Raw genomic sequence first — 14,182 nt, forward strand, 5'->3', positions numbered from 1 at the left:
CTTCAAACTGTTTCCTAAAATGTATGGTTGAGGTACAGTAAAGTATGAAGTTGAGTGAGAGAGAAAAAAAACAGAGACAGAGGCTTTTTAATAACTTAAAATGATGAGCCCAAATTCAAACTGTAACACTATCAGAGTACACATTTAAAATATCCAATGAACAATGACCCTTCTGTTGAAATAATAATGTCAAACACATCATTTTTGTAAAAACATACAAATCTGACACCAAAACTAATGAATTTATTGAATTTTTCAAACCATTTTGTGGGAATTACATGCAGTGAAATGTTTTGGAACTATCCAGCAATAATGACTTAATAAGAATCAAATGGTAGTATCATGTGACTGAAATAACAAAATATAACTACATACATGATCTGAAACAGGCAATTTTACCAGTGAATGAAAACAGGTAATTCTACCAGAGAATGAAAACTGAATGCTGAATGAATGCAAAATAAATGATAATGCAATTTGAAGGAAATGAAGAACGTGAATGCTAAATACAGAACAATTAATGATAACTGAAATGAAATGCAAATTCACATTTCACAAATAGATTTGAAACCTATTTACCTGTATTTCAGGTTGCCACTATATTTGTACAGTTGAAAGCCATGATAATCAGGAATCTGATTCTTGATGCTGACAAAGTTAACTATTTACAAACCGTGAAATTGTTCTAAAACTGCCACTGATGTGATGTCATCATGTATCTGTAAAATGTTTATTTGAATTAAATAAAAAAGAAAATTTGCTAACAAATACTACAACTATACTTTAATATTTACTTCATTTGTAGTTATATTTTTATAGTATAATCAATTTTGTGTTTTCAATTTTATGCACTTTCTACTATATTAAAGTATTTTTTCAAAATATGAAACCAATAGCTCTCAACATTTATTAATATCAAATATGAGAAATCCCAACTTTGGTAAATTCATTCAAAATGAGAGAAAATGAAAGGAAATGAATGGAAGCAATAAACACAAAAAGACTTTCTGAGGCCATAAATAAAAAATGAGATGATAGCAAATATGCAAAAGAAATGCAGAATGAATGTATGTCTTTCATCAATGTGTCACCCAGCCAGCCAATCACCTGGCACCTGACGGGGATCCCTTTTAGTTACACTACACCCATTGGAGGAATCCCCTCTCTTGAAAATAACAAGGGCAGATGGGCTACCATTTGCAGTACAGGCAAGCATCACCATCAAACAGTTTGTCTCATTGCCAGCTGTAGCTATGCTGATGTTGCTGGCCCCATTCCTATGGACAGTGGTGTTGGATGAAAGATAAAATGTCACGAGTGTCAGGTCAGCATTTTCTATCTGGCTCAACTGTTGTATCTTTTCTGTTTCATTTGGCTGGAATTCAAGCAGTTTGTTCTCATAATCCTCTGGCAGTTTCTAGGCTTATATGCGTGCAGCCAAACTGATAAGCCGTGCCATTACAGAAATGCAGAGGCCCAGCTCACAAACACCATGTAGTCATCTATTTTCTTCCATTTTCCAATATGTATTGCTTGAGAGCAAACCTCTGTGGTGGATACTGAAATTCCGTTTTCTTCTATCCATCACCTTTTCAAGGACTCCAATCTTCATGTCTGAATACATAGCTCTAGTCTCACTGTTGGTTTTCTTTGTCCTCTGCATTTTCTTTGCTCTTTCTTTCATTCTTCTCCACTCAGTAAAATAATACTCAGCATCTCTTAACTTGCTCCATGTAGCTGTGCTTCTGTATAGACAATGACTTGACTTTTGCAGTGTACGAGTTTCTTAATGTCCCATGATTTGACTATATTTATTCAGATTCAACACTGAACACAAGATGCTATGTGAAAGTTCAGGTCCTATATTTGAACTATAATGAAACATCTACAATATATCTCAGTACCCAAGACAGAATTTACCAAGACAGTGCATCCTAATTATGTTTGGCACATCAAAGCATTAGCCAGCACTGATTACTTTTAAAAACACCACATCAGTCAATTAAACATTGCTCAATGTACTGTAGCAAAGAAGCTTCAAATACTGTAGTTTATGATGAGAAATGAAACAAAGATAGAAGTTTTTACTTTTTAAATAATGTAAATAATTGTGAATCTACCCAGAAGAAGTAATGTAATGATGTTAGCTCATCACAGTCAATGCAGACAACTTTGAAAAGACCACAGTGAGCCAATGATACCCAGATCATCATAGTCAATGCAGACAACTTTGAAAAGACCACATTGAGTCAATGATACCCAGATCATCATAGTCAGTGCAGACAACTTTGAAAAGACCACATTGAGCCAATGATACCCAGATCATCATAGTCAGTGCAGACAACTTTGAAAAGACCACATTGAGCCAATGATACCCAGGTCATCATAGTCAGTGCAGACAACCTTGAAAAGACCACACTGAGTCAATGATACCCAGATCATCATAGTCAGTGCAGACAACTTTGAAAAGACCACATTGAGCCAATGATACCCAGATCATCATAGTCAGTGCAGACAACTTTGAAAAGACCACATTGAGCCAATGATACCCAGGTCATCATAGTCAGTGCAGACAACTTTGAAAAGACCACACTGAGTCAATGATACCCAGATCATCATAGTCAGTGCAGACAACTTTGAAAAGACCACATTGAGCCAATGATACCCAGATCATCATAGTCAGTGCAGACAACTTTGAAAAGACCACACAGAGTCAGTGATACCCAGATCATCATAGTCAGTGCAGACAACTTTGAAAAGACCACACAGAGTCAGTGATACCCAGATCATCATAGTCAATGCAGACAACTTTGAAAAGACTACACTGAGTCAATGATACACAGCTCATCATAGTCAATGCAGACAACTCTGAAAAGACCACACTGAGTCAATGATACACAGCTCATCATAGTCAATGCAGACAACTCTGAAAAGACCACACTGAGTCAATGATACACAGCTCATCATAGTCAATGCAGACAACTCTGAAAAGACCACACAGAGTCAGTGATACCCAGATCATCATAGTCAATGCAGACAACTTTGAAAAGACCACACTGAGTCAATGATACCCAGATCATCATAGTCAGTGCAGACAACTTTGAAAAGACCACATTGAGCCAGTGATACCCAGATCATCATAGTCAGTGCAGACAACTTTGAAAAGACCACATTGAGTCAATGATACCCAGATCATCATAGGCAGTGCAGACAACTTTGAAAAGACCACAGTGAGCCAATGATACCCAGATCATCATAGTCAGTGCAGACAACTTTGAAAAGACCACAGAGTCAATGATACACAGCTCATCATAGTCCATGCAGACAACTTTGAAAAGACCACACTGAGTCAATGATACAGAGATCATCATAGTCAATGCAAACAACTCTGAAAAGACCACACTGAGCCAATGATACCCAGATCATCATAGTCAGTGCAGACAACTTTGAAAAGACCACACTGAGTCAATGATACCCAGATCATCATAGGCAGTGCAGACAACTATGAAAAGACCACAGTGAGCCAATGATACCCAGATCATCATAGTCAGTGCAGACAACTTTGAAAAGACCACACTGAGTCAATGATACACAGCTCATCATAGTCAGTGCAGACAACTTTGAAAAGACCACACTGAGTCAATGATACAGAGATCATCATAGTCAATGCAGACAACTTTGAAAAGACCACACTGAGTCAATGATACACAGCTCATCATAGTCAATGCAAACAACTCTGAAAAGACCACACTGAGTTAATGATACACAACTCACCATATACCGCAATTCACAAAGAACTCTAAGATAAAAAAATAAAACCAGGAACCAAGTTGATTTTCGAATTTCACACATGAAATTATTATTTTCCAATTTCACACATGAAATTATTATTTTGTTTCACAATAAGTGACAATATTACTGTAACAAATAAACTGCAGTCATGAAAAAATATTTCCCATAAATGTGACTCACATGAAAACATTAATATTGCTTCATTTTCAAAGATTATATTTCAATTCAACCAAGAATAAGACAATTAATAAATGATGAAAAACTGTTAGATCTATTCTTGTCAAATACTGAACATTGACAGGTACTGTAGTTATATATTTGTTCCACTGCAACGTGGCACTGTGCACAGCTTTAAGATAAATGTGACAGAGCAGAACAACATGTTACCAATCATTATGAACACATATTTCTGATCGACTCGACAGGTCTCGGCGATGGAAATGAAATGAGATTATTATCATAACACTCAAAAAACAAGAATACTAAGACTTCCAAGTAATGTTTTATTCCTTAGTAAGGCTAATAGACAATTTAGTTACAATGCAAAGGAATTATTATTTCACAAGTGAATATTGCACATGTAGGCAACTACTGGACTTTGATACTTTCATCAGATCAACTTTTTAAAAAATGCCTTTTTTGTTCTTCTACAAAATGCACACAATCTCCATAAACTAAAAACAGAAGGTAAGAAAGTGCACCTTACAATACCAAAATCAAAATATGCTATTTTTAATTTCACCAATACTGAGGTCCAAAGAGAATTTTTAAGCTAAACTTGCACTTGAAAACAACTGCAGATTCCAGAAATCACGCACTGTTCCCACAATATTGACACATCTTTCTGTCTCATCCAATTTTTAATGTTCATGCAAATGGACAGAGAAAGATCCATATGTGAAGGCTAACTAATGGTCTAAAAAGTAAGCAAAGTCCACTGGCTTTTGCCACATCATATCTGAATTCAAACAACTTATCTGGGAAACATTGGAACTAGATATGTTGAAAGAATCTGAACACCTTATCTGGGAAATGTTGGAGCTAGATATGTTGAAAGAATCTGAACACCTTATCTGGGAAATGTTGAAGCTAGACATGTTGAAAGAATCTGAACACTGTATCTGGGAAATGTTGGAGCCAGATATGTTGAATGAATCTGAACACCTTATCTGGGAAATGTTGGAACTAGATAATGTTAGAAGATTCTGAACACCTTATTTGGGAAATGTTGGACTAGATATGTTGAAAGAATCTGAACACTGTATCTGGGAAATGTTGGAGCTAGATATGTTGAAAGAATCTGAACACCATATCTGGGAAATGTTGGAGCTAGATATGTTGAAAAAATCTGAACACCTTATCTGGGAAATGTTGGAGCTAGATATGTTGAAAGAATCTAAACACCTTATCTGGGAAACATTGGAACTAGATATGTTAGAAGAATCTGAACACCTTACTTGGGAAATGTTGGACTAGATACGTTGAAAGAATCTGAACACCTTATCTGGGAAATGTTGGAGCTAGATATGTTGAAAGAATCTGCACACTGTATCTGGGAAATGTTGGAGCTAGATATGTTGAATGAATCTGAACACCTTATCTGGGAAATGTTGGACTAGATATGTTGAATGAATCTGAACACCTTATCTGGGAAATGTTGGACTAGATATGTTGGTAGAATCTGAACACCATATCTGGGAAATGTTGGACTAGATATGTTGAATGAATCTGAACACCGCATCTAGTAAACACTGGAGCTAGATATGTTGGAAGAATCTGAACATCTTATATGGTAAATGTTGGAACTGGACATATTGTAAGAACCTAAACACCTTATCTGGTAAACATTGGAGCTAGATATGTTGGAAGAATCCGAACACCTTATCTGGGAAATGCTGGAACTAGATATGTTGGAAGAATCCGAACACCTTATCTGGGAAATAATGGTACTAGATATGTTGGAAGAATCGAAAGACCTTATCTGGAAATTGTTGGAGCTAGATATATATTATGGGAGAATCTGAACACCTTATCTGGGAAAAGTGTGAGCTAAATATGTTGGAATGATGTGCTTAATCTTGGTTTCTTCTGAAGTGAGTATAGTCATTAAACAAGCTGTTTATTAAATTATTCAAGTTCAAAGTTAACATAAAAAGCTATGGGTCATGTAATCGAGCATTGTTTCTGACTGAAACAGTAGGTAGAACAATGTTATGTCAGCTATTTGGCAAGGTTAATGGACAGGGTATGATTAAGTACGGTTTGCATGAAGGGAAATTTGAGAGCTATAATGTCTTATATTAACAGCACCATCAAAGGAATGTTCAAGCATTATAACCACAGGATTCAAGTACTATACAATTTGTAGGTACCAGAATTGCAAATGAAATATCCAACTTGACACAGTAGCAATAACATGCCAACTTTTCACCTCTGCAGTCCAGAATTTGATACAAAAAAGTAGACACATAAATTTTGGATTTTGGTTGATCAACCAATGTCAGAAAGTGGTTTTCTCCACCTTACAGTCTTCTTACCCATATCAGATGACCCGTTACCTGATTTTTTTCTTCTTCTCTATTTCAATAGGTAAACAGCTTTCCAAATTTACAATTTTAATTAATCCCCAAGTGTGAAAAAAAGGAACTGCAACATTCTATGAAAAGAGGTATTTACCTACTGAAACCAGACCTCTTTCTCATGTAATTATTTTTATTACAATATGAAAACCAAAGATACTTTAACCCAAAGCAAGTACCTAATCAAACCACTGACTGTCTTTTACACCAGCTGCATTATGCTGTTCAATCATTACAGTAGGCAAGCATCTCAACCAACCACTGCTTATTTACATTACTGCACTCTGCTGTTAAAGGACTACAGCAGGGAAGCTTCTTATCCATCCAATGACTGTCTATTTATACCAACTGCATTCAGCTGTCCAAGTAATACAGCAAGCAAGTACCTCACCAAACCAAAGACTGTCAATTTACACCAACTGCATTCAGCTGTCCAAGTAATACAGCAAGCAAGTACCTCACCACACCAAAGACTGTCTATTTACACCAACTGCATTCTGCTCTTCAAGTACTACAGAAGGCAAGCATATCACACAACCACCGACTGTTTATTTACACCATCTGCACTCTGCTGTTTAAATACTGTAGCAGGAAAGCATTTTACCCAACTACTATGTTTACACAGCTGCACTCTGCTGTCCAAGTACTACAACGGGCAAGCACCTCACTGACCAGTGACTGTCTATCTACACCAGCTGCAATCTGCTTGTTCAAGTACTACAGCATGCAAGCAGCTTATACAACCACTGGCTACTTACACCAGCTGCACTCTGCTGTACTACAGCATGCAAGAATCTCACCCAAACAATGACTGTGTACTCTTTTGATGATGTAATTGTACTGCATGCTGAGCATTAATGTTTGTGACATGCATCTCCACAGAAGGATCCATTGTACATTAAATACTTCTCCATCTTTGTAAAGGGAGATAAAACAGGTTCAAGTCTGAATACAACTATATGCAGTAAGAATTTAATGTATAATAATACTGAAGAGTAAAATTAATAAAATATCAACATCTGAGGGCTGATATTCATGTACCTTGAACACATCTATTGGCAGAATCTTTTCCTCTGATTCCTCCAGAGCTTTCTGAAGTATATCCTCCCACTCCTGGTCTGTATGATGGTCCTTTATTTCTACAAAACAGCAAGAACAGGAATTTGAGTAAACATATCACAGAAGGTAACTATGAAATACATCTAAGAACAACAAATCAAAGTTAAGAACACAAAGTGTTTCCTTACATATGCAAGTAGTCAGAAAGCCCAGTTGAGATATACTGAAGTAATCTATACTATTCTGAAGCTTGTACAGAAGTTTCTGAAAGGAGCCATGGATGCTTGAGAAAGTTTCATTATCTTCAGCCTCCATGCAGTCATGGGTATAAAGAATGTGCCCTCCTGAATATTGTAAGAACTGACTAATGGAGCCATCTCTTTTGCCTAGGATGCCTCTTATGATCAACTTCCAGAAAAAAAAGTCCTGGACTTTTTTAAAGGAATGCAATTTATATATTAAAAATTGGACTTTATATCTGAAGGATTTTAGCTTTTTTGTTCTTTTTAGAAATATCTAACCCTACTCTGCACATTACAGCCAGAACTGCACTGATGTACATCTGTTAAACCTGTGCAACTTAACTGACAGTAAATGAGAAAAAATCTGTCATCAAGGATTTATTATTTGCTTCTAAATCAGATATTTAAAAGTTCAGCATACAAGTCAATACATACTCTTACATAATTACTGAATACAAATCAATATATACTCTTATACAATTACTGCATACAAGTGGATACATACTCTTACAAAATTAATGCACTGCAAGAAATGTTCTGATCAAGTTCAGATGGTATTTATCTAGTCTGGGGAGACTAAAAATACATTAACGAAGATGACAGTGTTTTGATTGTAATCTCTGATGGCTACCTTCTTTGGAAGTCATGCCCTCTGCCATAAAACTGTCCATAACATTTCAAGTAATAAATGTTACTCCAGATATGGTAATCTTATTTGAAATGTACAAATTCTGCTTTTTGATTGAGTCAGAATATTTCTGAGTAAGATTTGGAGTTGAGCACAGTCTTATAACAAAGGGGTCTGGTCTTGAGTTCACCAATAGATGTATGCTGTACAAACTTTAAAGTCTAGAATTCAGCAATCACATTCTATCAAATTTAAATCTGACTTAAAAATGCTTTAAGTTCTGTCTGATATATGTTGGTGAAATTTAAGGTCTGGCTTGACTAGTCTTCCATTATTATATATTGTACCTGACCAGTTTCAGCCATGTGTTCACAACTCTTCAGTTGCAGAATGATACATAAATGTCATTTTGTAAGTGTACTGAGTATGGCAGAGGCACAGTTCCCACAGCATACTAATTTTGAAACCAATAGTTTGATGTAAACAAGTGACCTAGCTGTAAATTCTGACAGTAAGAAAGAACAAAGATTATCAAACCTTGAGGAGGTTTGTATTCATATCCCTTTGTCCTAGCCCAGCCAATAGGATGAAGTCTGATGTTGAGGTAGAACATCCAGAAGTCATTGGCTCCAGACTGTCCCCCTTCAAGGCGCAGGTACAACCTTCCCCCCACATTCTCAATGATCTCTGCCAGCCAAACTTCCCGAGGGCTCAAACGGTGCTGGATCTCTAGCCGCATTCCCTGCTTTAGTTGATCCACAGGGGTGATACCTGTTGTCTGGTTGGAAAAATACAACAAATTTATCAAGGAAGTTAGTACAAATGAGCTATGCTAGGAAAAACTTAAAAGTATTATAGTTGAGGGCACTACAGACTAAGTATCAGAGTGAAATAATGGTTATTCAGCATTATGCAGATATTGAAAATGTGTATTATTAAAGTATTATAGTGCAGGCACTACAGACTAAGCATCAGAGTGAAATAATGAGAGGATTGGTTAAAGACTTTGATGCAAATCAAATACTAATTTTTCTGGGGGAGAGAGCTTGATATCAAGGAGGCAATTTAGGAAGAGAGAATCTGACAGTATACTGAAGAGCTGATTTTCATTTGTAACATTTTCATTTGGGATCATTAATTAATTATTCCATGCTCCCATATCGTAAGATAAGCTTTCTCCAAGTCCAAAACAAAATGGCTCTTATATGTTCCTTCATTATGAAAGTGTCTCTTATAAATGTATCAAGTCAATGAAGAGGATAATATGAATATAGCATTACTTTCTAATTAGAACTTCTTCACAAACAATGTAACATGACTGGGCATACATATTTAAAACAAACAACCTGGAAAATTTGAAGTAACACAAAAAATGTGTTATTTTTTTCACAATCTGATTAATATTGAAAAGGTCTTATTTCAAACATGATATCAATATTATAAATATAAAATCAAACCTTATCTAGTAAATAAGAGGGAGCTGTTCTGGCCCCTGTAAGTGCCGACATCAAGAACTCTCGCCAATCACTATATTTGTACTTGATAGCTGAAATCATGAAATTATAGCAATGTCACTAAGGGCAATAAGTTGTGAAATACCTAGCACAAAAAGGGAAATTAAAACAAATGAAGTTTTCTCCCCTATATTTACCTGATCACATTACATACAGATAACTTTCTTTACTATCTCCAAATCTAGCCCTTCTGGAAAGACAAAACTTCTGTGAATATATTATACAACGGGAAGCAGATCTTAAGGTTAACTCCCCTTCTGACCAGCTATACCTGGTTTAAATGGTTTTTTTAAAACTTAAGCAACATCTGAAAGGATGTTTGCATTGTGGGGATGGGTGGGAAGTATAATCTGTAATGTGATCAGGTAAGTATTATTGGAGAAATATAATTTACTCACAAATCTGCTTTCTCCAGCAAATACATTTCTGTATAACATTACATTAGAAGTATAGGGAAAAGGAGGCGGAAATGCTGCTACACGTGTCACACAGGAGAAGCATGACTGCTCTGCTAACAGGAAATTCTCCTAATGTTAGTTTATCTCAAAAGAAGTCCTTAGTTACACATATGCAAGAACATCCCAGTGGGATTCTGTACTCAAATATGCTCTCACCTTTAAAGTTTTTCCAGGTGAATCTAGAGTGAGTGGCTAAATACTGCCTGGTTATGAGGGTGTGCTTTCATAAACAGAGGGTGGTAACTGTCTGTTCGACTGTCCCTGGCCAGATTAGGAAGACATGTCATGCAAATATAAGCTGGAAAAAGTAGTCTGAGCATGCCATCCAATTATCTCCACTTTGTATCCAATGAGGATGTCACGTTTGTATGCCAGGCTCATAGAAATTGCATTTATTTCATGAACCAAAATCTTCATGAGGCATACCTGTTCCTGTACACCAATTTTTCAACCTCTTTAACCAAGCGGATAGTGCTTGTGGTGTTAAACCTTACTGTCCAGAATAGATAGAAGAAAAAGCCTGATCTAGCCATTTTGGATGTCCTCCACATGCTTAAGATAACACGTGAAAGCTCTTACAGGATCAGAGAGTTTCACCTATCTCAAAAAACTGATCAAATAGATGGAGCAAATAACTATTTATTGAATGCTGTTGTTGTTGTTGTAGGGTTTAACGTCATTTTTCAGCACACAGGCTATACATGGTGGCCAGTATTAATGGTGCACGAAGAACCCGGGAAAACCCCAGAAAGAACCACCGACCCACGAGAAGCTACTGGCAAGCTTTCTCACATACCCACATTAGCTGAATCCGAGACTCAAACCCACGCAGACAGGTGAGATGGCAGTGATCTGTAAAGGAGAGTGCTTTAGACCACTCGCCTACTCGGGGCCACTCATTACTGAATGCCAAGCAATGGCAACCTTCTGCTTGCAATGAAACCAGCTTTTGTCATTAGGACAACTAACCCATTGGAGACAAAAATACATGCAGTATGGGTCCATGAGATGGCTAGTCCTACAATGTAACACACATCTCCCAAAATTTTTGTTCTGGGGATGATGGGTCTTACTGCCTAACTAACGACACTGTGTAGCATATTTTGATGTCGACTAACAGTGTAACCAAAGTCAAATTTTCAGGACTATCACACACAACTGGCAACCAATAATGATACTTTTCTACGAAGTAAAGTTATAATGTTTTTGTCAGACTTTACCTAGGCTGATGTCTTTTCTCTAATAAATTCAAATTCTCACAAAAGAAATGGACCTGTTTTCAAGTTTCATTGGCCTACATTTCAGTTGGCTGGAAAGCGATGAAAGCTGGAAATGCCGAAATCGGGTTAAGTTGAAATATTATTCTTTAACAAAACGAATAAAAATATATTATGCCTATTGGAACTGTAAGCAACATTTCATTTTGTTCAAGAAACATATCCCTCATATGAACCTACTTAAACATACCTCAGCGTATCTCGACTACTGTCACATTGCAACAAATTCAAATGTATGTCAACAGAACACGAAAATGCGTCCGTTTGTTAGTGTCATCAGGGCTGAGCAAATTTTTTTTTTAACCACTAGTCCTGGACAAGTGGTTTCAAAAAATTCACTACTCCCACCTTTCTCTTCACTACTCCCACCTTACTGATCACTAGTCCCACCTTACTTTTCACTGGTCCCAAAATGGTAATCACTTGCCAAGATTTGATGAGACGTATGTTCTTAATCCATAGAAAAAAACAAAGAAAAAAAAAACGATACACAAAATAATTGTTTCTTAAAAGAATTTAATTTTTCAAAAACACTGGTTGTTATACATTTGGCTTCTTCAGGTTCATGTATATATGTTTTAGCTGATGGATTTGAAAATATGTCCATGTATATTTCTGCCACCTGCACCAGCACTAAGCGGGCAGTTGATAGCTGTGTCTGGGTTAAAGTCCTCAAGCTCTGGTCCATTTGCAGAAATGTTCATTAGCATTTGTAAACTTTTGGTTTAAGGAATTCCTTAAAGAAGTCTTGATTAAGTTCATTGAACTAAATCCTCGTTCGCACTCAGAAATAGCTACCGCACACTCAGTATCCGTCTTACGTTTTATCCCTCCATTTTCAAACAAATTTACCTTTGCCGAATTGCCATTATTACCTTACTTGCAAAAATAATTTAGCAAACTCATTTTATCCCAGAGTAACTATCAGACTGCTTGACAACTACTTCTAAAGTGATCATAACATCAATTTTCTCTTTTAAATACGAACTGAAACAACTCATTAATTAGTGTAACTGTTTCACTTCAAACACAATATTGCACGTGGAAGTTAATCATCTGTATAATCAATTTTAATTAAAGAATCATTACTGTCATTTAATCAGTTCATAAAGGAAACCAACACTGATGTCGGTAAAGTACCTTTCATTAATTTAATTACACTGACTCACTGGATTAAAATCATAGTGAGCCGCTTGTTATGACTTAGACTGAGTCAACTCATTGCAACAAAACCGCTTACAACACTGCTAATTGACCATACTGGCTTTCTTTTGTTTGACGTGTTTTGATTTGCCGATAATTTGGTCGCTTAGCCCAATATGCAGTCAAGCGGTAAAAGGATGTAAATGTATACACGAAGAGGGGTAGAATCAAGTATTCAGTACGCCCAGAGGGCATGATTGGCTAAATAAAGGCAGATATAGTGATTAAAGCACAAAAATAAGGACTAGCCTGACTTTTTTAAAACCCACTTGTCCCGGACTAGCAACTTGGAAAATTTTACTTGTCCGACTTCAAAAATGACTAGTTCGGGATGTTGGGCTATGGGATTTGCTCAGCCCTGGTCATATTTTCATTTTGCCAAGATAAATATAGCACAGTAAGTATATTAATTACACATAAATTAGTGGAAGAGTGTCAATATAGGCTGCCAAGTGTGAGATATTCCTGAAACTTTGACTACTCATTCCGATGTTAACCGACATTGGAACATGCTATACAAGATGGTTATTTGGGTAGTAAGACGCAGCACTAAAACAAATTTATGTGTTATGTCTTACATTGTAGGACTATGGGAGGGCATATGGCTCATTGACTTCAAATGCTGAAGCAGTCACTATCAGAAAGAAAGTCTTATATGACAACTGATTTATGGATGTGGATGATAGGGTAAAATTCATGGATGAGTTAATCCATGTCAACACCCAGGGGAGATTCTATTTTGGGAATAATATCAATGGTCTGGGTAGATCAAGATTGGTCAGCAAGTCAGAAAGGTCCTTGTTGCACCCAATATCATCGTGTCCATACATATTGGAACATGTCAAAGTCACGGACCTGTATCCCTTTATGTTCTTCTTCTGGTGTGTGTGTCTGTGTGTGTGTGTGTGTGTGTGATTTGGATTTTTAACATAGCTTTAACAATTTTTCAGTCATATCGCTACAATGTCTGCAATGTGGCAGGTTATAGTGATGCCTAGCACTGGGGCATCATGTCACAGACATGTAGCATGATGTCCCACCCTGTCACATTATCCTGACACCAGGCTGACCAGTCCAAACACTAACCTCTTAATGCTGAGCACCAAGCAAGGTAGCTGTTAGTACCATTTTTGTAAATCTTTGGTATGACTTATCCAGGGATCGAACCCACATCCGAGGCAGATGCTCTAACCACTAGGCCACTAGAACAGTCTTCTTGTCTTCAGAGAAGAAGTTGGCCAGCTGAAGAATGGGGGGCAGAAAGTGACATCATTGATGTACTATCAGTCATTACCCCCCCCATTTCCCTTTACATGCCTTCAAATTGGAGGGCCTTCTAGCTGTAGCAATCCTCTGAACAACTGAAATTCTAAACTCCTTACATGAGCCAGGTGTGGAGGAGGAATTTCTCTGGAAATGGATAATAGTGG

The 14,182-nt window shown here is 36.8% G+C and overlaps 1 protein-coding gene across 1 annotated transcript in view; it reads right to left on the minus strand.

Moving 5' to 3' along the window:
• The window catches only part of LOC149788584 (scm-like with four MBT domains protein 1), an 88,603-nt gene that overhangs the window by 45,092 nt on the left and 29,329 nt on the right, over window positions 1–14,182 (minus strand). The window contains exons 6-8 of the mRNA XM_089974639.1: window positions 9,758–9,846; window positions 8,838–9,078; window positions 7,413–7,510 (exon numbers count right to left, since the gene is read on the minus strand). Of these exons, the coding sequence (XP_089830765.1) occupies window positions 7,413–7,510; window positions 8,838–9,078; window positions 9,758–9,846 (428 nt within the window). The remainder of the gene's footprint in view (window positions 1–7,412; window positions 7,511–8,837; window positions 9,079–9,757; window positions 9,847–14,182) is intronic.

This window comes from Sinohyriopsis cumingii, chromosome 11 (genome assembly GCF_028554795.1).
Source record: "Sinohyriopsis cumingii isolate HCF-2022 chromosome 11, ASM2855479v2, whole genome shotgun sequence".
Taxonomy (NCBI): Eukaryota; Metazoa; Mollusca; class Bivalvia; order Unionida; family Unionidae; genus Sinohyriopsis; species Sinohyriopsis cumingii.